This window comes from Fusarium keratoplasticum, chromosome 10 (assembly GCF_025433545.1).
Source record: "Fusarium keratoplasticum isolate Fu6.1 chromosome 10, whole genome shotgun sequence".
Classification (NCBI taxonomy): domain Eukaryota; kingdom Fungi; phylum Ascomycota; class Sordariomycetes; order Hypocreales; family Nectriaceae; genus Fusarium; species Fusarium keratoplasticum.
Window position 1 is genome coordinate 761,361 of NC_070538.1, and position 24,367 is coordinate 785,727.

The following is a 24,367-nucleotide window of genomic DNA, read 5'->3' on the forward strand; positions in this document are numbered from 1 at the left end:
CTTGATTCGAAAGTCAAGATGGTAGTAAAGGCTAGCGAGTCTGGAGCTGATGGACTACGCATTGACAGCCCTTGAAATAGCGAGATCCTCAACTAAGAAGTCGGATCTGGCAGGTACTTGGTGGGGACCCAACCCCGCATCGGAGCACTGTCGCCCGAACGAGGATCGAAGCCCTTCTTCCCCTCACCTGACGGGGTAACGACACCATATTCTGGGTTCTGGACAATTCTTATGCGAAAGGCCGATCTAGGATAATATATCCGAGGTTGGTCAAGTTCTCTACAAGCATGGCAGATGCAAAATGTATGATTTGTTTGAGCAGCCAAGGTTTTGGCATTGTGTTTCACGTAGTTACTCGCTCTAATTACAGAACAATTCCACCTCCATCAACAACAATGTCAGCACCATTGATGTAGCTTCCTGCCGAGCTGGCAAGAAGCACGACAGTTCCCGTCAACTCAGAAGGAGCGCCCATTCTCCCGCTAGGGTTATGCTCAGCCCAGATCTTACGGTGCTCCGCGATCCCATCTCCCTCATTCAAGATAGTGTCCATGTATCCCGGGCTAATGCTATTCGTCCGAATCCCATACCGAGCCCACTCGGCAGCGAGACAACTCTTGAGCATGAGAAGAGCCGATTTGCTCACGTTGTATGCTGCCTGGGGCTGAGGATAGTTGACACGATGGGCAGAGATGGACGCCACAAACACAATGGACCCTCCTCTGCCTCGCTTCACCATCTGTCGAGCCGCGGCCTGGGCGCAGATGAAAGAGCCGGTGGTGTTGATATCAAGGATTTTTCGCCACTGAGGAACTGGCATCTCTAATGTCTCGACGCACCCTACAACACCAACGAAGCAGATCAAAGTGTCGACGGATCCTAGAACCCGGGCCGTTTCTTCCATGGCCGCGTTGACAGCATTCTCATCCGTGACATCGACTTTGAGCGCCATGATCTTGGCTCTGGGAAACTTGTTCTGCAAGTTGGCGATTTGCTCCTGCGAATGGGCAGGGTTGACGTCCAAGATCATGAGACCCTCTAGGCCATGCTCTAGGAGGGCGTCACAGGCATGGAGACCGAGGACGCCGGCGCCCCCAGTAACAACGGCGTTTCCGGTGACGGAGAACCTCTTCTGTGCACCGACGGCGGGATCGGAGTCGAGTGCCGACTTTGGTGGCGGAGTCATGGAGGAAGCACTGCCGTCGCTGAAAATCATCATCGGGACGCTGCGAAGGGTGAGGGCCTCGCGAGCATCCAGTTCTGCGCTTGGAGACATCCTGGGTGTGATCGGGATGGAACGAAGACAATGCCGACTATGATTGAAAGGGAGAGGGGAAAGTCGCATGTAGATGACAGCAACACCTTAGGTCTGAATGAGGTACGCTTTATGGCATGTCGTCAAGACTGGATCTTCCAGTGACGCTATTCTCTTTCCTCTCTTGTTCCGGCTCGGAGCACAGCCGGCCGGGGCAGCATGGGGCTCAATTCGGAGCCCCACCGACCGAGTTCGCAAGTTCCGGTCCGGGTTGCATGTCAAGAGACGACAGGATAACATGACATCCGTCACGGCACGGCACATCCATTTTCAGAGGCGCCAGTCATCATAGCAGATCATCCAACAGTTCCTTTGAGATGATCGCTTGGAACAATATCAACATCGGATGTAGAGCATGACCAAGAGTGAGTGTCCGTACGGCTGTCGGGAGAACTGGTTCGTCTTTGGATCTCAGGCGAATATGTTTCGACTCATAGGCGACTGTCAGCCCGTCTACTTGATCAAGATTATCGGATAGGCTGAGCATGACTACACCGGCAGCATTTCCGTGGTTAGCCTCAACACGTCACGCCATGAGACAAGCCCAGCTCGTCGGTACTCCAGATCGAAAGACACAAGGAGGCAACGCCATGGTGGCAAAGGTAATGAAGCCGCTATTGGCTTCTGGGTGAGGGGAACTAGTTGCAGGTGCGGTCTGCCCGCCGACTACACAACACCAAACCCAACGATTCGGATTGAAGGTCGGATAACTGTCGCCCGAGGCCTGTGGCCCTTGCGTAAAGCAGGGGTTCCCTCGAGTCACGAGTCAGCATGGAGAGTATTATGGAGTGAAACTCTAAGTTAGTACGGAGCTCAAGCTAGAAAGCCCTCGGAAATGAGTTGGACACTGGCCTAGTGTTCGGAGTACAGTGCTCCGATGGCTGTCTCCTTGGTCTACCCCCGGAGCTCACCAGCTTCCGGTCTAACGGTAAACGGGAGGGTCTATCCCCCATTCAGGGAGAAAAGTTCCTCTTCCCCAGACCCATGGGGTCAAATCCGGGGCAACTTCAACTCGGTGGCGCTACTCACCATGTGGCTTTCTACAGTATAAGTAGACGTTTGAACGTTTGTGATTCTAACCGCTCCATTTGGATCAACCTTCCAACTTATCCATCCCTTATCACGATTCTCAGTTCACACATCTATCCAAATCGCCAACATGGGTCCCAAGGATTCTGACCAGCCTGCCGTCAAGCCTTCTGAAGATAGCAGTCACGTTGAACATGTGGTGGGAAATGTAGAAGGGGGCGAGGTCCTGGAGACCAAGTATGCTTGTGAGTTGAACTGACACATCCGGGCCATCTACGGGTCGCGAGTCTAACATGCCTCTCAGCTCTCGGGAAATGGGAGGTGGCCAAAGTCTTCTGGAGGACTACCATCTTCTGCTTGATCCTGAATTGGGCAGCCCTCAACGATGGGGTAAGTACACTTCAGTTCAGACGAGGAAGGCCAGAGAGCTGATGTACGTGTTCTGCAGTTCCAGCAGCAGGTTCCCGGCAACGTCATTCCCATGCAGGCTTTCATCAACCAGATGGCCGACACGACCCTCGACGGCGAACCGGCTATTAGCGCCAAAGTCATATCGTATTGGCAGGGCTTTGCGGAAATGTCCAAGACTCTGGGCATGTTTACAGCGGGCTACTTCGCTGACCGCTTCGGCCGAAAGTAATATTGTCCACTTCAAAACGTAATCCGCTCTTTCCACTAACCGGCATTTCCAGGCCAGCCATGATGGGTGCTATCGTGATTCTGCTCGGTGGCTCGGTTGCCCAGATCACAGCATTCGACTGGAAGAGCTGGCTCGGAGCTGCCGTGCTCGTCCGTTTGGGCGTTGGTCTGGCTCAGTCCATCCTCGTCACTTACGTCTCTGAGCTATCGCCGTTCCAGATTCGAGGCTTGATGATTGGTGCCTACCAGCTCTTCATCGCCTTGGGTCAGCTCATTAGTGCCGTCGCTACTCAGCTCGTTGATGTTTACCAGCCAACCAAGTGGAGGCCTTTGATCGCTACCGAGTTCATCTTCACAGGAGTATGCTCTATCTGAGATTGACACCCCCTAGTTCTCTCCCTCCGGCTAACCTATTCTCCCCTTATGACAGGTCCTCGTCATTCTGATCTTTTTTGTCCCCGAATCCCACCTCTACCACGCTCGAAAGGGCGACCATGAGAAAGCAAAGAGCTGTATGATCAAGCTGTATGGGACTGCGCCCGGCTATAATGTGGTATGTGTTCGAAAGAAGAGAGTTGCGGAAGCTTGCTGACGACGTTCGTTCAGGACCACGAGTATCGTGTTATCCAGCATGGTCTCGAGGCAGAAAAGCGGTTCAACGAGACAGTCAAGGAGTCGTCCTTCTTGGAAATCTTCCAGCGTGCTCACTGGCGCAGGACATTCGCAGGCTGCTTGGGTATTTGCAGTCAGTGGGCTGCGGGTGCCCCGATCGTATTCGGGTATTCGACAGTGAGTATTTACTCCGCTGGTGACTGGCGCTGCGGAGGCTGACCCAGTTCACAGTATTTCTTCAAAGTTGCGGGCCTTAAAGACCCGTTTGTTGTTACCATTATTACGTGAGTACGGGCTCAACACCTACCCGAACAGTCCCGCTAAATCTTGCTAGTTTTGTTCTCCTCATCGTCACTATTTCCTTGTCACTGATTGCATGCGAGTATATCGGACGTAGGCCCCTTCTTATTGGGTAACTGTTATCTGTGCCTACTTTTGTTTCCAAGTGCTAATGTCTGCACTCAGTGGATGCTTCTTCATGATGGTCTTCAATGTCGGACTTGGAACGACCGGCTTCTTCAAATCAGACGCATCAGATAAGGCTGCTCTTGCCTTCTTGTTGCTTTGGGTAATCTGCTACGGCTGCTCAGCTGGACCCATTGGCTTCGTCGCAGCCGGGGAAACCTCGACTCCTCGTCTCCGAGCTCAGACAACGTCCTTCAATCTGGGCTGTTATGGCATCGGCTTGTGGGTTGCCCTTACATCGACGCTCCCGTTCAAGCTAACGAAGTACCAGTGTTGCCTTTCAGTGGTCCGTTTCGTACATGATTAGCCCTGATGCAGGAAATATGGGCATCAAGGCCGTCTATGTATGGGCTGGCATGTTGGTTCCTACAACGATCCTGTTGTGGTTCTTCTATCCTGAGGTACGTCACGTAGATGCAAATCAGGCTTTGGCTAACAAATTTTAGACTTATGGCCGAACCTACTGGGAGCTCGACGAGCTTTACGAGCGAAAGATCCCCGCCTGGAGGTTTAAGAACACTAAGACTCTCATCGAGGAGAACGGCCACAAGGATAAAGCGGTCATGTCTGGCTAGGCTAGGGAGAATATGTACCTCATGAGCTCCGGTGGTAGCACGATAAGCTGGGATGATCTTTATCCTGCCAATGTGTTCTTTATTATAGTTGAAGCCCGGCCCTCGATGGGTTAACTGAGCCAGAAGATCGATCTTCATGCTGCAGTTTATTCCTTGAGTTGTATTGAGCCTCCCGGCCGTACCAAGCATATAACAGAGTAGATAACGTAAACTCCAGGTGAGTATGTCGCTCAAATAATGCTTATTAGCCTAGCCCTGCAGTCTAGGTTTTCTTCCCCAAAGAAAGTGAACAGGAAGATACAAATGGATGCTAGGATCTTTGATCTCGTTTTTGACCTTTGCCATAAAGACCTGTATCTCCTCCTGACTCCACCCAAGAACGCTGGAAAATATCTGAGGTGTATACGACTCGATTGCCTGGTCCTCCTGGATAGCCTGAAACTTGCCAATCTCCTTCAGCTTTGGATCTTTCGGCCACGCGCCGAGGGGCATCTGATATATCAGTTTAGTATTGTGCCTGAAGCGTGTGGCTTGGAATCACGTACCTTGCGTATTTCCTCTTGCACGCCTTCAAACCCTGCTGCTATCATTTTGTCCTTCCACATGGGGGCACAATCAATCGGTTTTCCAAACTTGGCAGATCCTTCACAAAGAGTCTTTAGCCACAGCTGCGCGTTGACAGCCTTTTCCGCTGTTCCGTCATCAGATAAGAAAGGAGCAGCGACAGCTTGCATCTCGAAGTAACCACCAGGGACCAAGTGACGCAGTGCCTGTTGGAAAAATCGGTCGTCATCGCTGATGCATCCCTCCAGTTCCCGTGTGTGGATAAAGTCAAAGGGAGTATGGTATAGCCATTCAGCTTCAAAATCATCCACCTCGAAAGCGCAGTTGGGTGGTGTCCTGCAATGAGTTCATAGTTGGCATCTCTTCGCACCAAGGGGATGGGTCTTTGTACCACTCGGGTTGAATAGGACTCAGGTCAGTGCCAAGAACTTCGGCCGATGGAAAATCGCTAAAGAATATCATCACGTCAGAGCCGGTACTATCGGCAAGACTGTGTAGGTCTGAGCATAAACTCACTCGGCAAAGTCTATCGCCCAGATACCAGTGCCAGTTCCTAAATCCAAGACACGTTGAGGGTTATCGCCGATGGGTGCCAGGTAAAGACTGCCATCGAGAATGAGGGAGTAGATGTGATGAACCAAGTCCATCCGCGTTTGCTCTTCTTCGTCATTAGGCTTGGGACAGTTCTAGTCAGTATCGGGCAATCAAGTGGTGTATAGGCCACATACAACAAAGTACGCACCCTCGCGGAATGCGTGGTACCGCCGCCCGTTCTTAGCAGTTTGTCAGTCAGTGAAATGAATAGTTGATGCGTCGAGGAGATATTACCTTGTATCTGATGGAGAAAACCGTGTCAGATGTTCATTGAGCTAGAAACTGTGATGATACTCTGAGTACTCACCTGTAGTCCAGAATGCTCGAATGGATCGAAGAGGTTTCGCTGATAGAACCTTCTCTTCATCAAGGATGGTGGTTAGTTTAAGGAGAGGGCTGGTCTAGGAATAACTCACGAGGGATTGTAAGTGGAGTCACGATCAAGGGCATCATCATCCTGTAAAATCATTAGAGAGAAAGGAAATAAAGCTTATTACAAGACCCACGTCAACTTCCAGGGGACCTTCTGCTGGCAAAGGCTGAGCTGGAGCCGTCGGCTCCGGGCTTGAGCCCGGGTCTGGGCTGGTATTATTGGCCATGCTAAAAAGACGCAATATAAAAAGAGTTCGAGTTTGTGGGGCGTCGGGATCCCCTCAGTACTTATCTTCCGCTGTGCATCACGTGTTATCCCTTTACCAGACAAGGCCTGTCAAGGCTGTCCAATCGCTAAAAGAGGCGACGATACGTGGTCCAATGAACGAGTGGTGAACGTATGATAGCGACCTCGGTTGATATTCATCCCTGTACACTTTACCCCTCCAGTTTCCCAAATTCGCTCAGTCGTTTCAATCACATCTTGTTTCTGCATTCATCACGGCAGTCATGTCCACTCAGGCCATTCTTCTCATAGGTGCAACCGGCTATGTCGGCGGCACTGTTCTCGATCATTTCATCAAAGCCCAGGATGAGGTTCTGAAACACCTCACTTTTGACCTGCTGGTCCGAAGCGAAGACGCTGCTAATAAGCTTCGCTCAGCTTATGGTGATCGCGTCAATCCTATTCAGTGGGCAGGTCTTCACGATGTCGAGTTCATCAGTGACATTGCTTCCAACTATGATATTATCATCAGCACAGGCTCAGGGTTCATCACCGATGGAGCTGAAGCTTTCGTCAAAGGCCTCGCTCGTCGGGTCAAACCAGGTGCTTCACCGCCTTGGATGCTGCATATATCTGGCTGTAGCAATCTGTCTGATCGACCTCTCACTCAGCAAGCGTATCCGGATAGGGAATGGGATGACACGGACGGCAACGCAGTCTATGAATTCTTGAAGGCTGAAGACGCACGCGAGCCATATCCTCAAAGAACCACCGAGGTCCGTGTGCTGTCAACAGCCCAAGAGACTGGCGTCCAAGCAGTCAGTTTGAACACACCAATCATTTTTGGAACTGGAACGGGACTATTCAATCAACAAGGCATTATCATTCCAATCATAATGCGCTACGTCATCCAGCACGGGCACGGCTTCAAACTCAATGAGACCTCAGTCTGGGACTGGGTTCATGTTGAGGATCTTGCCGATGTCTTTGTTCTCTTGACTCGCACTATTCTGGAAAGGGAGGACCGCGCTGTTGGTTATATTCCTAGCGGAAAGAACGGAATCATCTTTCCGGCTACCGGACGAGCTTTACAGTTGGAGATCATGCAGAACTGCTTGGATGTGGCATTCGCCGAGGGAATATTGCCTCGTGAAGGCACGCCGTCTTCAAAGGAGATTCGACAGGTGACACTGCAGGAACTAGCTGACGAGATTACTGCTGGACTTACCGACATGGCTGAGCGAGGCTGGGCAGGCACCAAGTTGATGAAAGGAACAGAAGCAAAGAGGCTGTTAGGCTGGAATCCGACCAGGTTGGAAGAGGCTTGGAAGCAAGACTTTAAGGATGAGCTTGAGGCGTTGAAGAATGGGCAAAGACCGTGGACATTGGAGAGCTGCATTGGCCAGAAGAAATAAGCTCATCAAGTTATGCGTAATATGAAGACTATCCTAAAAGGCAAAGTCGACGCTCGCTGTCACTGTTGGAGTTGAATAACGAGTAGAATTGGATTGTGATTCTAAAGATTGTTACCTTGCGGACTAGTCGAAGCTCTCGGATCGATCCAATCTATTGCCCGACTCAATCGGAGCACAGTGCTCCGAGTTTAGATTCTCCGGCTGTGGTGAGACTTGCCCGTATGGGGATATAATTCCCATTAGTACCCTCTACCCCCTCTCAATAGAAATCCCTTGGGACCAAGAGTAGTAACCTGGAAGAGGCTTCGGTTAGAGAAAATCCCCCCATTATTCTCTCCGGAGCTGACATTACTCCAACCAAGATCCGGCCAAGCCATCCTTACAATGGAGTCAACCTACCACTCGTTGGCAAACCACGTTCAGCAAATCTGGGAAGAGAAACGCGCAAAAGGTCACAGGCGTGTCATCATTGCCGTTGCAGGCCCTCCGGGATCTGGAAAGTCAACCATTACGCAGGAAGTTGCCCGTACCGTGGCGGGGCTACCTCAAGGCCCTTTGATCGCATCGATTTCCGCCGATGGGTTCCATCTTTCCCTCGACACTCTTCGCATGTTGCCAAACAGCAAAGAACTTACCGCGCGGAGAGGGGCCCCTTGGACATTCGATGGTGATGCAGTCGTGGAGCTCATACGGAGGCTTCAAAATTCACCTGACCAAATCATCACAGCACCAACTTTCGACCATGCGAAAAAAGATCCTGTCCCAGATGGCGTGAAGATAGGACCTGAGATCCAGGTCTGTCTCGTAGAAGGGAATTACCTTCTTAGCAAGGAAGCACCATGGGATGCCATTGCTGGACTTGTCGACGAGAGATGGCTGGTCACGGTAGACCGAGACGTCGCCATCAGAAGAATCGCCAATCGCCATTTAAAAGCAGGGATTGAGAGTACGATGGAGAAGGCACTTGAGCGAACGCTCAACAACGATATGCCAAATAGCGACTTTGTGATGCGCACCAGCCAGGGAAGATTTGATGTAGAAGTGGAAAGCGTAGAGGTCGGGTCTTGTATCGGTGCACCTTCACCATCATGTGGCTCTTGATCGGGAAAATCCAAGTTGAAAGAAGTACTTGATAGGACTAAAGTTGAACATATTTCACCTCGTCTATGCATTAGTCTATGCACTCATCTGCGCACTCGTCTATGCAAATCTAATGCCGATAATGTCAACTCTCCATCTAGCATAATGATAAAAGACCTATACGCTATTCATGAAACCCTGTGCAAATCTTGAGCAGCCTTTCGTTGTTCCGGTCTCACTTCCGGTCCACAGTGGTCTCCATGACCCAATCCTCACATCTCTCCTCCCGTCACTCAAAAAAGCTTCCCTTACCCCGCGTCCACGGATCTTGAATTCCAAGATCTGCCAAGAGACAGTCACGCCCTTGGGGATTCCGCATTCTTGTAGTTCTAAGGTATCCGATCTGAGCACATGCCGCCACGACAAACTCCAGACACTCAATCAAAAGGTGGTATTGTGGCTTTCCCCGCAAAGTCCTCCCTAGGACTCTTTCTTGGCGATGGAATGACCCGGATGTCGCTAAGACTTGTTCTCCCTTGTGTTTGGGACTTGGATTCCCAGCCCGTAGAGACATTGCGGGCAAGACAAGCCATGCACGCCCCGACGTACCGAGTGGCCTATGAAGGATCTTCTCTCGTAAGTACTGGAATGTTGCGGGCTTTTTTCATCTACCCGCGGAACGGCTCGCTGCGTCTCCCAGTGCCAACATGAGGGGACCAGAGCCGTCCCAAGACATTGTCTCTAAACCCTTCGGCACGACGATGTGGCGTTATGATAGCTCTTTTTCAGGTGGATATCACCAATTGGATGGCTGTTTACAAGATACAATGGCTGGAAGAGGCGCAACTGAAGAGATACAGTTTCACCTAGAACAAGCCCTCGGGGAAGCTACCATGCAGATCAACAGAGGGATCCCCCGAGACAACTCCACAGATGCCATGGCATCCATTGGACAATCAGCGAATAACACCTCAATAGTAGTCCTTTCTAGGTATAAGGCCATGGGCGATCGTAAACAGACACACGGGTCATGCAGGCTAGAGTTCAGACATGGCGCATAATGCTGTTCCCGTTTGTGATAGCATAGTTTTCTTGGCTCAACCGTATCCAGTGATAGAACCCTGCCACTTTTTGATCTACCTACTTGATTTCATGGCAATCTGAGTTCCCATGTCTCAAGCCTTCAATACCATATGCCACTCAAGAACTGTGGAAATCTCTGGAGGCCAGAGTGTGCTTTATCCATACCCACAATCCTCAAGTTTAATGAGATGAGGCTGATCCATCTCCAAGCCCTAGTATGTATCATAGCGTACTTTGAGGGTATTCCAACGGATGGCAACATACACCACAAACCTGACAACAACGAGGATCGGTACTGGGAGATACGTCGCACTTAAGGAATGCAAACGTCAATTGACTGATCAGCGTCCAGGATATCCCTGAAATGACTTGGATACTGATCCAAAAGTAAAGCATGAAAGCGGAGTAACTTTTGGCGACCCGTATGAGCAGATTCACAAGCTGCAGGATGAACCAAAACAGACACTACGGGCGTTCACGGCATTGCCAGTCATAGCCAGAACGCAGATGAAGCGGTGAACAATACTTTCAATCTCAAGACAGGAAGGAGATGCAAGACATGTGATATCATCGACAAGACTTGGAAGAAATAACGACACAGACTGACAAAAATGGGTATATAAATCCCCAGAGGTCCCTTCTCAACCAGGATTTCTCATCATCACAACACACTCTTCTCTACAAACACATAAACACTTTACATCGCACTCTGCTCACCATGAAGGCTTCGGCGGCTTATCTTCTCACCTTTGCCCTGGGCGCTGTTCAGGCCCAGGCCTCCGTCCAGTGTGTCGACGGCCATCGTGAGATGATAGGCCCCGACTACATGGTCGAGTACAAGTGCGATATCGTCCGCCAGGGAGATGTCCACAACAACATCGCCACCCAGCAGCAGTGCGCCGAGCTCTGCAAGAACGCTGGCCGCTCTGTCTGCACCTACCACCCTCCCACCCGACGATGCGTCGTTGGTCAGGAAGGTGGCAGGGATATCCCTCGCCCTGGCGCCATCTACATGCAAAAGGTTGAGGAGGATGTCTACGATCCTTTCACCGACTCTTCGGACCCCTTTGGTTCGGCCTGCGAGGACGAGAAGGCTGCTTGCCTTCTCCGCGAGAGCAACCTCCAGGCTGAGCTAGCCAAGACTCGGACCGAATCTGAGGACTCCAAGGACCTCTTTGCTTCCAGCTGTGAGTCATTCAGATGATACTTACGAGCCCCTGCACTGACCACTTCCCAGGCCCCGTCCAGCACACCAAGTACACTACCGTCAGTGGAAGGGACTACCGCATCTGGTGCGCCCGCTGTAAGTAATACCTCGCCAGATCACCGCAGCTTCCAGACTAACCAGAAGCAGACCACGACACTTCTTCCCCCAAGGAGATCTACAACAACGTCGATACCATGGCTGCTTGCATCAAGCTCTGCAGCTCCAAGAGCTGGTGCACCTACGCCCTCCACGGCATCTATCTTACCAACTGCCAGCTCTATGAGCGCAAGGTTTCCCACACTACTACTCCCGGTCTTGAAGGCCACATCTGGAACTGTGCCGTAAAGAAGTAAGCGACTTCTTGGAGCCTACAAAGGATTGTTGAGCGCGCGATCCCCGATGGCTTGAAAAGTCCCTCAGCGGGTTTCTACAACCCAACTCTCATCTTTCTGTTCTCCGTACTGAACTGCCGATCTCTACCAACAATGACCAGAGCACTCAAGTAACGGTAGTCTTGTCTAGCTAGACCAATATATCTCCTGGTTAATCCCGACTCGCTGTCACCTTAAAAGAGCCGTGAAACGCTACAACTTGTCTGAGGCGAATCCACAGAGGCACGTAATTATCACGGCTTGAAATTAATGTGAATTAATCCTGCTCTGCTATAACTTGGGGTTTTGATATTCTTATGGTTGTCATTCAGTTTGATTGACGTTCTGGGCGTACTAACTTTTCACCGCATTTTTAACCCACGCCGAGAACCCACCCGGTATTCATAAGACTCAGGCACACTAAGAATTAATTGAACAAGTAGTAGGAAAGCTAGCATACATGGCCATATAATAAAATGTTGAGCTCGCAGAGTTGGGTTATCCCGCCAAGTGTTTACCTATACGTGCCATGCACCGGAATCGTCATCACTCTTCACCATCCGTAACCGAAAGCCCAACTTTGCCCGTCGTTGCTACTGCGTCTTTTCATTCAAAGGCACTCAGCCAACTGGAAGAACAATAGATGAGATCCCTTGAGTGCCATGATAGACCGTGTGCTTCACAGGAATCAAGGTTGTCCCTGTAGCGAGTGGCTCTCCTGATCCATAGTTACGAGCAAACTGGGGATGAGACCCTCCCGCAATAAGAAGACGAATCATCGAGCCTATGGGGAAATTGTGAGCAATATGCCGCATTGGAATAGTCACTGAACGACTGTCCCTCTCCACTGGAAGCCGTGTGAATGCTTCCGTCACGTTATGGCTCTTGCCTTTTGCGTTTACTTCGCTAAGACGAACAAACAAGTCGGCGTAGGGTCGATCCGTGGAATGCTCCAGCTTGACAACTGGTTGACCCAGGAGTAGCACTTCCCTCTTCAATGCTTTCGTCGTGAACACGAGGGTGTCGTCTCGGGCCGCTAGTGCTGTGTCGTCGGTGCTTCCGCCACCAGTCAGGAGAGGTCCTCCAACAGTGGGTGTAGGATCTTCGGGGTTGAAAGTGAAGGAGGAATATGCTTCCTCCGAAGGTGCAGAACGTCCGAGAACCCCATCAAGGTGCAAGTAAAACTCTGAAGGTGTAGTTTGTGGAGGCCAGCTCGGGAGCGCTAACCACCCCTGACCAGGACTTCCAAGACAAACTCTAACCGGTGACTTCCTTTCGACACCCTCCTTGCCTGCAAGATATTTCTCGAGCCAGTCCAAGGTGTCACGATTGCTGTCGCCGTTTTGGACATCCATGTGAGCTCCAGGGCCGATGCTGAGCGCAACGTTGCACCCTCGCCCGTGCAAGCGTTGATACTGATGCATGGTCTGATCTAGGAAGACGTCGTGCCAACCTGAGATGAGCAAGATTGGGATATCCGCCCTTTCAAGGGCCTCAGCATGTCTTTGTGATGCCCAGCTTGGATCCGTAATGTCCGGGTGCGTGAGCGAGTGAGTGAGCCATGGAGCTTTGTCGCCAAAATAGGCATCCACATGTTCCTGCAACGGCGTTGCGTTCATCATTGGAGCGATCCTGGTATTTCCCATCATCTTTAACCGATCACTCATAGTGGCCGTTTCCTGATGCACGATAAGATCAGCCCAGGAGAGGCGCTGCTGCAGTCTGAGTGCCCCGGTTCCCCAGTTGCTTTCAGCGAAATCGTGTGGACCGATGGTGATAATGGCAGCGACCATGTCTTTCGGAGGATCACGGAGAAGCGCCCATTGCGCGTAGCCCATGAACGAGGCACCAATAGTAGCGAAAGTCCCTGTATACCACGGCTGCTCACGCATCCACGAGACAACTTCTTGTCCATCTTCAAGCTGCGAGAAGCCTCCGTTGAAGTCCCCAGTCGATCCGAAGGTTCCGCGACAGCTGACAAGAAGAATCTGATATCCCCGCGGTGCAAATATGCGAGCGTTTCCAGCGGCCATGAAAATACCTCGACCGTACGGACACTGGGCGAGAATAGTTCCGAGGGGTTCCATGCCGGCAGGCTTATACAGGTCGGCTGCTAGGATGACGCCATCCTTCAGTGGGATCGAAACAGTCTCGGTGGTGTAGCCGCATCGTTCCGAAGGTAGCCCAAAGAGCCACCCAATAGAGCGATCCAGCACTGTGTTGATGATGCCGCGGCTTTGAGCCATGATTGTTTGATAATGGGATAATGTACGTGGAGAGAGAGGCTGACGTGTAAAGATCAGAGAATTAGGCTGCCATAAATCGAGCCAAGCCGCTAAGGTTGACAGATGCTACCTTGAGTCACCTGACTCTTTCACCTCATTGAGGTTTGCATTACTTTGTAATTAGATAATAATACTATGAGCTGAGGAAATTATTATTACTTTTGCTTTGTCTGACGAATGGGTAGAGGTAGTTAAGCATCAAGATCAGAGGTGTGAATGTCGAGTTACCCTATTCTCGCCTAAATCTTAGCCAGTGGCGGATCGATAAGAGATTAACTTTTGATAAGCTTAGCTTGCAAGGATTGAGATAAGCATTTATTCCCCTGCAAAACACGATACGCGGCTCGCTGTATAAAACCCCACGGCCCCGTTCTCCAAGCCATCGGCCCGAACTTCCAAACCGCACTGCAACTGATAGGCACCATGTCGCCCGTGCAGGAGAATACCACCCGTAGGAATCAAAGATGTCAAAAAGCGTGAGCCATTGATACCCTATATATGAGAGAAAACTCAATTAAATGACATTTTAGATGTTCCCGATGTCGGGACATGAAGGTTCGCTGCTCCGGCACGTTCCCGTGCGCCCGGTGTCAACGGAAGCGCAAGACATGCGATTTTCAGTCTAGCGAAAGTCGTGTTTCCATTTCCCGGAGGTAGATTATTCGATTGTGCATATGGCGATGGAATCACTAACCCCAGTATTCAGTTATTTACGGTCACTGGAGAGCAGAGCACGAGACGACCAATCCCCCAGACCTCGGGCCGACGCCGAGCTCGCCTCACGCGATCAGGGAGCAACACCGGATGAATCAAATCCGGGGCAAGAGGAAGACTGCAGCAGTCAGACAGGGCTACCAACGTATGGCTCCACTAGTGCACGAGCTGCCATCTTGCCATCAGCGACATTGCCGTCGCTGCAGCCCGAGAGAAGTGGGATTCCCACTCCCGCCACCGACTCATCCAATGCAGAGTTTAACACGAACCCTCTCATTGGTGGCGATGAAACGTTTGCAGTTGGATCAGACGGAAAGTTTTGTAAGTCTTCCTGGCTATCTTGTTCTTGTCGCGGGTTCTCATTGATCAGGGTTCTTGGGACCAACTTCGTCTTGGTCATTCTGTCGACGCGTCCTTTCCCTAATCGCCAGTCGTCTCCCCGAACATCATGTACCCCCAGATCCCTGGACGCTCGCGCAGTTTGATCTCAATTGGACTCCTCTCGGCGCGGACGAGTCGCCCGCCATCAACGACCTACCAGCACAAGACTACGCGACCTTCCTAGCTCACACAGTCAAGTACCACTTGGGCACTCTATCGCCTATCCTCGACGACGGAGTCTTCTTTGCGCGGATAAATGACCTTTACAGCGATCCGGCTGCAGAGGTCCAGCGCTCAAGGCTTTGGTACGCGCAGTTTCTGCTCGTTTTGGCCTTTGGGGAAGCTATTGCGAACTCGAAAGGAGCTTCAGCTACACCAGGAACGCAGTATGCATCGCGGGCCATGTCCTTGATTCCCAACTTCTTCCGTGTCAACAAAAACTCGATACTAGCAGTCGAGACGTTATGTCTAGCAGCGCTTTATCTCCAATCATTGGATCTGAGGCTAGAGGCATTTCAGACAGTAGGTTGATCCTTCGTATCTTGATCTCCTTACTGACCACAATCATTACAAAGATTGGCCAGGCTCTTCGTATATGTACTTCAGAAGGCTTTCACAGACACGCGTCTCCAGCTGAAGTTGGAGCAACTCACTCCAGGCGCTGCAACACCATGTTCTGGGCCACCTACATCCTCGATCGGCACTTTTCGACGCTGGTAGGAGCACCGAGCTCCATACGTGATGAGGATATCACTGCAAAACTTCCATCGGAGACTGTGGACTCTTCCTGGGCTCTTGCAATGACACTCAACATTCGCCTTTCACGCCTGACAGCTGAGATTCTAGCGGGTGAGTTTGCCCCATGTTCGAGAAGATGGCGGATTAACGAGGATAAATCAGGCGTATATGGGACAGATACACAAGTCAGCGATACTCTAGTGAAAAAAACTCAGTCAATGTTGCACAACACTGCAAACTTGTCGAGCGAACTCAACCGATACCTGCAGACAAACGTCCACGGCACCACTATCAAGTCGTCATCAAGAATTGCGACGCGTCTGCTTCTGTCTTATCACCACGTGCGTCTTGACAATCGCTCGCGGATGAAGGTCGCTGACGCAACTAGTGTATCGTGCTGGCAACGCGTCCTCTCGTCATGTGCGTCTTGCAGAAACATCTCGCCCAGGGCGTTTCAGACGAGTCCATACCCGAGGGCCCAGTCACTTCTCTGCTGCAAACATGTGTGGACTCTGCATCAACCATTCTCGCCACACTCAAGAACTTGAGTGATGCGGATCAGCTTGGTGGGTCATCTTCCATTAGAAGCAAGCCATGCATATTAACAATGTCAGATTGCTTCATCCCTTTTCAACTAGAGGAGGCTTTCTCTTCTGCTTTCATTCTCCACGTCATCGCTTCAGTCGTCCCTGCCTGGCTACAAGATCGGCCCAGTCTACCCGTTGCCTACCTGATACTTAACAAGATGATAGCAGGGGGCAGTCACGGGGCTCGAATCCGCAAGATGGAGCTGCAGCGACTAGAGAGGATATTCTTCTCGTATCTACAGGTCAAGGCTGGCGAGGCAAACAACCAAGCGTCACAATCTGAAGAGGCGTCGAGACTCTTTGATATGCCGAGAGTAATGCATCAGGATGATGACTCGGTTATGATGCAGGACTATTCCCCTGCTGCCGATATGGAGGCATGGAACTTGCTCGACCTGCAGGACTCCTTTACAGTGTCGCCTTCTGGGTTATTGACCCTGGCTGAGGGACTGGACTTGCAGAATTTTGTCTAAATCAGAGTCAGCTATTCTTACTCCTTATGAAACAACACGAAGCTTTAATAGCGAACTTGATGAGTGGAGCCATCTCATTATGATTTCCATATTGTGGCTCCTTGAACAGAAGAACTTTAACTTTTCACGCTCAGTTTACAATAAAAGTCAGCTACGAAACCTCGGCATCGCTTCAGTTGGATATCTGTCCGTATGTGAACCCTCCACTGCCCAGCGGATCCTCATCTTCGACCACAAAGGTGTGAAAACCGATATAATACGCAGAGCCCTGTACTGCCACTACCACCGGCCCCGCAGCATACCCTCCCTCCTCAATCTCTCTTCTCCCCTCCCCGTGTATCACCGTAGCAGTGAATCCCTCCTTCCTCTTGAGAGTGTTGGACAAGAGGCTGTGATAAGTCCACGACTGTCCAGGACCAAGTTCACCCTTGGCAAATGCAACGGCGTTTCTTGCGGCGGAGACACTCCCGGTTGGGGATCGGTCGAGGACTCCATCGCCAAAGATATAGAGTCCCGTCTCTACGCCTTCGGATCCCTTGCTGCGTTGACCCAATCCTTTATCTGCAATCAGGACACCGAAACAGGACCCAGATTCACCAGTTGAAGGGTTCTCAAAGTACTTTTGATACCTTGGCTCTCCCAAAGCCTTTTTAAGCTGTGACACGGCGTATTTCAGGTCTTGAAATGGAATAGGCCCGCCTTGGAATGTCTGTGGTGGAAAGCCTAGTTCGTGCAATTGAGTCTGGCAGCTAAAGGCGCTGCAATATGCAAGAGACACGTTGACGCTGGCTCGGCTGCCAAGCTCCGGCCACCGATACTCTGGAGGGACGGCCACGTTGAGGTCCGTCGCGATGGCGAAAGATGGGACTGCGACAAAGGTGACGGGACGCGATGGGTCTGACCGTTGGCCGTCGGCAGTAGTAGGGACAGTTGCCTTGACAAGGCCGCCAAGTGTGTGGAGAATGATTGTAGAAGTTTGTGTGACTGGATCGTTCTTGACAAGGTGTCTCTGGGGGAATATCTCAGGGTCATGTATGTCGATGAGGGCCCTGCTAACAGCGAGCGTGGCATGGCCACACATCTTGCTGTAACCCGCCCTGTGAATATAGAACACACCCATATGAGCCTCCCCAGACACTGTAGACTCAGTGTGTGGTCTCAAAACAGCACCAAACATGTCTGCATGTCCTCGGGGTTCAAGGAGAAGTCGCTTTCGGATATGGTCGTAACTGGCTTCCGCCTCGCATCTTTGCTCTAGCAGGGTTCCTGTTTGGCGTGGGAAGCCCCTGGTGACGATTCGACAGGGCATCCCGACTGTGTGAGTCTCTATGCAGGAGATGGCGCCATGGGAGTGGCATTCAATACTAGTGTCCACCGTCATGTTGGAGTCTCGGGGTAGTGGAAATGTCGTAGGAGTGATGGTCTATGTGCCAGACCTAGATGATTGCGGTTTAGGGAAGCCAAGCATACAGGCCAAGCACGCAATTGTAGATAAAAAGGCGAGATTTATGGACTCAGGTTTGAGGGGATGGCATCCGACCCATTACGGACCGATGTTCGCCCCTGGTTTATGATACGGCCCGACGCTCAACATGGCGATCATTCCATCAGGACAGGCCAAGGTGTCGGATCAGACGACGATGAGAAGCCTATCACAGTATTTACGCTCTATCCCACCAAAGATGCAATCTATCAAGCCAGGTCATTAGAAATCACACCTCGGTTTGACGCCTTATCAGGTACATGACAAGTGCACCACGCTTATCACGTTGGAAAGATTGCGTGCCGATGATACAGATCCGATTCTCAAGACCTGGGTCGACCGAAGTCGGCTCATTATCCAATCATATCGCTGTGTCGGGCCGCCCTTCGCCACCTTGTTAGTTCTTAGCTCCATGTCGGCCCGGTCTTTGCTGGGGTCTTCCCCAGACGCTATCAACCACATCGTTAATCCTGATCTTTCGAAATGGCATTATTTTCGGGGCTCATGGGGTTATAAGGCGGTCTACCCCACGGTCCATGGTCTAGGCATCTCTCTACACCAATCCCTCAAGACGAACCACTTGCATCAACATGGACGCCGAACTGCAGAAGAACCTTGACATGGCTGTCAGCTCAGACACGGCCGAAGGTCAGGTCGATGTCCCAAGCCCTGCCAAATGCAGACAAGTTCGGATCAAGACAGACTTGGTCGTCATGCCTTTGATAACCATATCCATGACACTGGCATTCCTTGACAAGGTGAGCACCAGTCGGTCTCCTGAGAACCCCCAAGCTCACAAATTCGGCCAGAATGCGTTGGCCTATGCGGCCATCTACGGTCTCAAAGAGGACACAAACCTAAATAAGCAAGACTACAGCTGGCTTGGCAGCATCTTCTACTTTGGTTACCTCTTTATGGAATTCCCCAACCTTTGGATCATCTATAGGTTCCCAGCGGGCAAGTATATGGGGGCCTGCCTCATGGCGTGGGGAATCAGCCTTGGTCTGATGTCCGTCTGTCATAATTTTGCTGGACTGGCAGTGATCCGATTTCTTCTTGGAGCCTTCGAGGCTAGCATCCTTCCGTGTCTCATTTTGGTCAATTCGACTTGGTACCGTCGTGAAGAGCAGCCGCTACGAACTGCGTTCTGGGCCAACACTTTTGCGGGTGTTTTTGGAGGCATCCTGAGCTATGCCATTGGCCGGATCAACGGAAGCCTGTCAACTTGGAAGGTATGTGTCCTTTCTCACTATGTGTCCGATTCGAAGGCTGATGATGGTAGTACATCTTCATCATCTACGGAGCATTCACTCTGGTTGTGGGAATCGCGGTGTTCTTCCTACTTCCCAACTCGCCGGCTCAGGCTTGGTTCCTCAACGACGAGCTCAAGTCTGTAGCTGTGCTTCGACTCGCCTCGAACCAAACTGCAACAGAAGCGAGTACCGTAAGTCAACACTACTCAGTCTAGGTTCCCCTCACTAACCCAGTGCCAAGAAACTCCGATGGGGCCAAATCGGTGAAGCACTCAAAGACACCAAGTACTGGTGCCTGGCCATCTTCTTCATCGCCCAGTCCATCACCAACGCCGGAATCACAAACTTCAACCCTCTCATCATTTCTGGTTACGGTTTTTCGCAAGCCAAGACTGTCCTGATGGCAACACCCCAGGCTGCTGTTGCCATGGTTGCCCAAGCGTCGATGACTGCCGTTACACTCTTTGTACCCAATATGCGTTGCATTTTCTGGGTCATCTCTAGTGGTATCGCCATGGCTGGAGCTATTATGGTCAAGACATTGGATCCGGTGGCCAACAGAGACGCTTCTCTTGCTGGAGTCTACTTGATGGGTTTCTACAACGTCTCGTGGGTCATGGCTCTCAGTCTTCAGTCTTCAAATGTTACGGGCATGACAAAGAAGAGTTTTGTCTCGATTTCAGCAGCTTGCTTTTACGGTATGTGTATCATCTTCCGTTTCCAAGAACTCATCGCTGACGATGGCCAAGCCATTGGTAACATTGTCGGACCTCAATTCTTCCTCGAGAGCCAGCGCCCTCACTACAGCCTCGGTATCGGTGCAATGCTGTGCGGTTTTGCAGTCATGATGGGCACCGGTACTCTGTACTTCATCATTTGTGCTATTGAAAACAAGCGACGCGACCGAAAGAGCGGCGCCGTAGACTCTGAAGGCACCCGAATCACGGCTGGTCTTGACGCCATTCGTGATGACCTCACTGATAAGGAGAACAAGAACTTTCGATATACTTATTAAGCAAGACAGTACATTTGGTCTGAAGGGGGAATTTGTAGTTACCACTAAGACAGGAGCCAGAAAGAAAGCAATTTCGATACCTCAATCACCCCGGCCCTTTCCCACGAACTGCCTCATCTCTTCTGCAAGCGTCATGACTCCTGAAACCATACAATGTGACAGGTCAGGAAGCCCACGTAATATCTATGCCCAAGCCTAGTCTTGAGGGAGGAAGACCACTCTAGAATCCCATATGAACTGGGCGTGTGGCTTAATCCACGTGAACCAAAATGAGGAGATTCTGTACGGGAAAATCCGTCGCAGGCTCGAAAGTAATGGAAAATCGCCCTGTAAACAGCCCAAAGCCCCTTCGGTAGTCTCAGTCTGGTATGGAGGCTTCACTGGCTGGCGCATTCGGCTTCACTTCAAGGGCCAAGGAGAGGGATGGCCACGAGTTCAGCCAATAGCCACCGCAGGACCGCAACCACAAACAAAGCTTAATCCAGGCTTTTGACTCAAATCAGACACAGCCGACCTCCGCGTAATTTAGGGCTGCCAAAATGCACCAGACCACGATAACGGTGGCTAAAGCATCTGTCTTGCTAATAGATAGAGGGCGAAGGCCTTCCTTCAGCTCCTGCAAGCCACTTCATGAAGGGACGAGCACCCAAACACGTAAATTCCGGTCCATGGGATTACTTAGGGGCCAATGCCCGCCATTCTCCCAGCTGGTTACTGTCAGCAGCTTTACATGCCCCCACCGACCCCCATCGACCTACGCAATGTTGCTACACAGATTCGCAAAGACAATCGCCATAGTGGACATTTTGGCTGCAAAAGTGAATTCCCTTGCCCCCCAGACACTCACATCATTCAACAATCTCGAGTATGCGCGACTTCGCTCTGAAGAGCCAGAGCGGGGGCTTCGTCGGCGGCAGTATGACGATAACCTGACCACGGGAACTATCACTGTCACCGTGGCTCCTGATGAGACCTGCGGTTTTGATGCTTGGTCGGGCAAGTTTTTTTGCCCATCTTCAACCGCTTGCTCATGGGAATTGGATTCGATCGCTGATGTGTTTTGCGACTTGGAGGAAATCCAAATCACCTGCCTCGACCGCGTAGATGCAACTGACACAGACATATGCGACGATGATTGTCTCTCAGACGATTACACCTTAAAATGGTAAGTCATCTCAACTCCGCAATACCTTTCTCAAGGCAGTAACTAAAACCCCTTGTCGTGTAGCACCGAGTCCAGTTCCCCCTACTGTGCAGAATGGCACTTTGAGGGCATTACCGCCTGGGACTGTAGTCACTCGCGAGGCACGGACACGATGTACAGCACCTACGATGAGGAACCTCGAGAGTTCACGACCATTGTTTTCGTTGACGGAACGCCGAGCATGACATGGGTTAACCCCGTGTTCACACCAATCACCGATAGCACAGCAACCGACCCGAGTGAGACGTTCGAAACGATAGAGGAGCCTAGTGAGACAAAAACAGCTCCGCCTCCACCCCCACCCCCCGGACTCAACGTTGGCGCGGTTGTGGGAGGTGTTGTGGGAGGTTTGGCCGTCATCAGCCTGACAATCCTGGGAATCCTATACATCTTGCGTCGCAATCGCAGACGAGATCAGTCGCATGGCTCTTTGCCTGAGTCCACCGCTCATTCAAGGTTCCCCGATCCGAAAGTCGTGGGCTCTCCAACCATCACTCAACCATATTCCCCCCGCACAATGTCGCCTATTCAACCCCAGAACGATGCAACGCTTCCTCAGACAGCCTACTTTAATCACGATGCTTTTGAAGCAGCCACTAGCGACCATCTGAGTGCGAGCACCCACGAGCATGGAGGATTGGCCGGAGATCGCCAATATGCGTCCACGCCGGGGACATAGTAAGTCCTCAGTATATGACAGTACATGGTTACACTACTATGGCTCCAGGAATACATGGGAGCTCGGCTATTGACTTTTACGGGGGCGGAAACGGGCTCTGGGCCGTCACGATGAGAAACAAGGCTGTCCACAAACGGCCAAGCAGTTGAATCCTGTCTGGGAAATTTCAGGCAGACAATTTTGCATTTATGCAGCCACGTGGCTTAATTTACGTAAATTCCATGCCCAAAGGGATAGCCGACGTGTCCATTCTCAAATATCCAAGTCCAGCCATGGCATAACCAGCCAACATTTGCAGCCATCTGTTCTGAGGCGCCGCCAAGCTTAAATTAACCTCGTCCCGAATGGCATGTGAATTTCTCAACTGCCGAGTCTAGACTCCCGTTACCCGGTGTCCTGACTCAAGGATCACAGCCATGTGATAGAGCCTCAGCTGCCAGCTCAGACACCATTTGACTCCCATTTTCCGCTGCACTTAGCATTTCCTCCACAAAGTCCCTCGCTATAGCGTCATGTATCTTATTCACCCAGAGAACAGATTTCAACCAGGCTCTTACCTCATCCCATGATCTCAATCCTTGGGTCTGGAGAAGCTCAGTCAGGCCAGGCCGGAGCCTGCTGTGGCTAGGCTCCTTAGCGTCCAAAGCCACACAGAAGACGTAGAGCCACAGCATCATCTGAGGAGGAAAATCATGTTTTCTTTCTTTGGCTCTGATAAAGCTCTTCCTCGAACATCGATAGAGATGCTCATGACGGACCCAGACGCCACCTCCTTGGAGGAACACAGAGCTGGCAAAAGCCAGTAGGGCTAGGCGTATTGTCTCGTTTATGCTACCCAGCTCAAATATGAGACGGGTAAGACGATAGTGGATAGACACCATGGCCTCTTGATAAAGCACAGTGTCCATTTCAAGGCCGCAACGTGCTGCCATATTAGCTGCTTGTGAATACGCCTTTAGGTCGTCCCAAACCAGGTGTATCCGTGCATCTAAACCTCCAAGGAAATTTAAAAGACTTGAAGATCCTTCCTCTATTGTCTGTGCCTTCTTTCGTGCTTGGGGAGGAAGATAGGGGCTCCATGAGAGTCCCTCTGAGAAGAAAAGAGCCTCGCATCCTGTGCTGAGAGCCACGCCAAGATCAACACTACTTGTCGTTAGAAGAAACTCTCTAGACTTAAGTGAGCTTTTTGACTTACCGGCACAGTTTTGCTTGTAGTCGTCTATCGTGTGAAAAGGCCGAGATGCCCCCTCTCAAAGTGACCATCCTGTGCAGGCCTACCATATGTTTTTGGGCGATGTCAGCATCACCAAATGCCAACGCCGCTGTAGTGAGGCCGACAACAGTTAACACAGTTGAGTCAGAAGTCGAAATGTCCATGTTTCCTGCCAAAAGGCGCCTCTGGAGTACATTCAAAGCCTTGGTGTGGTGAGCTAGAGCATCCCAGGTGTTATCGGCGTGACCCTTGAGGTAATCGAGATACATTTTCGATATGAACATGGTAAAGTGGAAACAAGCGATGTCGGTTAGAACAGGTTCAAGCCAAAGGGCCTCCTCTTGGCTAGATGCCGGGCCAAACTCCAAGGAAGGTGTTACGTTCCTGACTATCCAAGATGTTAGCCCGGGACATCCATCACACTCAAACTCGGAACCTTCTTACGTTTCCAGATTATTTCCAGCAATTCCGGCCCAAGATCTTCAGGAACAGCCGTAAATGAGAATTCACCACCAACCTTGGGCATGATAGGGAAAGCTTGGCCCAAGTTCGGATTACCAGAGGTCTCTACTTTCCCTCCATTGATCCAAGATGAGGGTCTCATCGGACGCTTCTTTCGGTTCCTTCCACGCATCGCATAACTTCGTATAGTCTTGCGGTTTGCTTCCACGGATGGCATACTTGGTGTGGTGACGATGAAGGGGAGCTCATCGCCGGTGGACGGGAATGTCGGCATCGTCGCAACAAAACGGGGTAACTACCGGGGTCAAAACAGGGAACAAGCGTAGGAACGCA

The 24,367-nt window shown here is 51.1% G+C and overlaps 11 protein-coding genes and 1 pseudogene across 12 annotated transcripts, besides 1 other annotated feature; 7 read left to right on the forward strand and 5 right to left on the reverse strand.

Annotated features, from left to right (window-relative positions):
- Window positions 1-364: 364 nt before the first annotated feature.
- Window positions 365-1,276, reverse strand: NCS57_01209700 (uncharacterized protein; the record flags this gene model as incomplete). The annotated part of the gene is made up of 1 exon (XM_053061779.1): window positions 365-1,276. The coding sequence occupies one exon, from the start codon at window positions 1,274-1,276 to the stop codon at window positions 365-367; it is 912 nt and encodes a 303-aa protein (XP_052908307.1).
- Window positions 1,277-2,474: 1,198 nt separating this feature from the next.
- NCS57_01209800 (MFS domain-containing protein) lies at window positions 2,475-4,635 on the forward strand (the record flags this gene model as incomplete). The annotated part of the gene is made up of 11 exons (XM_053061780.1): window positions 2,475-2,589; window positions 2,649-2,734; window positions 2,793-2,980; window positions 3,037-3,343; window positions 3,414-3,536; window positions 3,590-3,772; window positions 3,827-3,879; window positions 3,930-4,007; window positions 4,061-4,282; window positions 4,332-4,461; window positions 4,507-4,635. The coding sequence occupies 11 exons, from the start codon at window positions 2,475-2,477 to the stop codon at window positions 4,633-4,635; spliced, it is 1,614 nt and encodes a 537-aa protein (XP_052908308.1).
- A 249-nt stretch (window positions 4,636-4,884) lies between these two features.
- On the reverse strand, window positions 4,885-6,392 carry NCS57_01209900 (uncharacterized protein; the record flags this gene model as incomplete). The annotated part of the gene is made up of 9 exons (XM_053061781.1): window positions 4,885-5,127; window positions 5,181-5,535; window positions 5,591-5,647; window positions 5,716-5,885; window positions 5,928-5,972; window positions 6,028-6,034; window positions 6,101-6,154; window positions 6,210-6,250; window positions 6,300-6,392. The coding sequence occupies 9 exons, from the start codon at window positions 6,390-6,392 to the stop codon at window positions 4,885-4,887; spliced, it is 1,065 nt and encodes a 354-aa protein (XP_052908309.1).
- Window positions 6,393-6,657: 265 nt separating this feature from the next.
- Window positions 6,658-7,806, forward strand: NCS57_01210000 (Epimerase domain-containing protein; the record flags this gene model as incomplete). Its single annotated transcript, XM_053061782.1, has 1 exon — window positions 6,658-7,806. The coding sequence occupies exon 1, from the start codon at window positions 6,676-6,678 to the stop codon at window positions 7,804-7,806; it is 1,131 nt and encodes a 376-aa protein (XP_052908310.1). The 5' UTR covers window positions 6,658-6,675.
- Window positions 7,807-8,190: 384 nt separating this feature from the next.
- NCS57_01210100 (PRK domain-containing protein) lies at window positions 8,191-8,907 on the forward strand (the record flags this gene model as incomplete). Its single annotated transcript, XM_053061783.1, has 1 exon — window positions 8,191-8,907. One exon carries the CDS (start codon window positions 8,191-8,193, stop codon window positions 8,905-8,907), a length of 717 nt encoding a protein of 238 aa, XP_052908311.1.
- Window positions 8,908-10,687: 1,780 nt separating this feature from the next.
- Window positions 10,688-11,529, forward strand: NCS57_01210200 (uncharacterized protein; the record flags this gene model as incomplete). The annotated part of the gene is made up of 3 exons (XM_053061784.1): window positions 10,688-11,156; window positions 11,207-11,272; window positions 11,324-11,529. 3 exons carry the CDS (start codon window positions 10,688-10,690, stop codon window positions 11,527-11,529), a joined length of 741 nt encoding a protein of 246 aa, XP_052908312.1.
- Window positions 11,530-12,167: 638 nt separating this feature from the next.
- Window positions 12,168-13,793, reverse strand: NCS57_01210300 (PepX-C domain-containing protein; the record flags this gene model as incomplete). The annotated part of the gene is made up of 1 exon (XM_053061785.1): window positions 12,168-13,793. The coding sequence occupies one exon, from the start codon at window positions 13,791-13,793 to the stop codon at window positions 12,168-12,170; it is 1,626 nt and encodes a 541-aa protein (XP_052908313.1).
- Window positions 13,794-14,363: 570 nt separating this feature from the next.
- On the forward strand, window positions 14,364-16,725 carry NCS57_01210400 (annotated as a pseudogene). The gene is made up of 7 exons: window positions 14,364-14,485; window positions 14,539-14,867; window positions 14,917-15,449; window positions 15,503-15,776; window positions 15,828-16,006; window positions 16,054-16,231; window positions 16,280-16,725.
- Window positions 14,364-16,725: a sequence feature.
- Window positions 16,726-16,897: 172 nt separating this feature from the next.
- Window positions 16,898-18,034, reverse strand: NCS57_01210500 (uncharacterized protein; the record flags this gene model as incomplete). The annotated part of the gene is made up of 1 exon (XM_053061786.1): window positions 16,898-18,034. One exon carries the CDS (start codon window positions 18,032-18,034, stop codon window positions 16,898-16,900), a length of 1,137 nt encoding a protein of 378 aa, XP_052908314.1.
- A 764-nt stretch (window positions 18,035-18,798) lies between these two features.
- On the forward strand, window positions 18,799-20,476 carry NCS57_01210600 (uncharacterized protein; the record flags this gene model as incomplete). The annotated part of the gene is made up of 3 exons (XM_053061787.1): window positions 18,799-19,440; window positions 19,491-19,652; window positions 19,703-20,476. 3 exons carry the CDS (start codon window positions 18,799-18,801, stop codon window positions 20,474-20,476), a joined length of 1,578 nt encoding a protein of 525 aa, XP_052908315.1.
- A 761-nt stretch (window positions 20,477-21,237) lies between these two features.
- Window positions 21,238-22,359, forward strand: NCS57_01210700 (uncharacterized protein; the record flags this gene model as incomplete). Its single annotated transcript, XM_053061788.1, has 2 exons — window positions 21,238-21,641; window positions 21,705-22,359. The coding sequence occupies 2 exons, from the start codon at window positions 21,238-21,240 to the stop codon at window positions 22,357-22,359; spliced, it is 1,059 nt and encodes a 352-aa protein (XP_052908316.1).
- Window positions 22,360-22,760: 401 nt separating this feature from the next.
- NCS57_01210800 (uncharacterized protein) lies at window positions 22,761-24,308 on the reverse strand (the record flags this gene model as incomplete). The annotated part of the gene is made up of 3 exons (XM_053061789.1): window positions 22,761-23,502; window positions 23,555-23,960; window positions 24,017-24,308. 3 exons carry the CDS (start codon window positions 24,306-24,308, stop codon window positions 22,761-22,763), a joined length of 1,440 nt encoding a protein of 479 aa, XP_052908317.1.
- Between the last annotated feature and the right edge of the window lie 59 nt (window positions 24,309-24,367).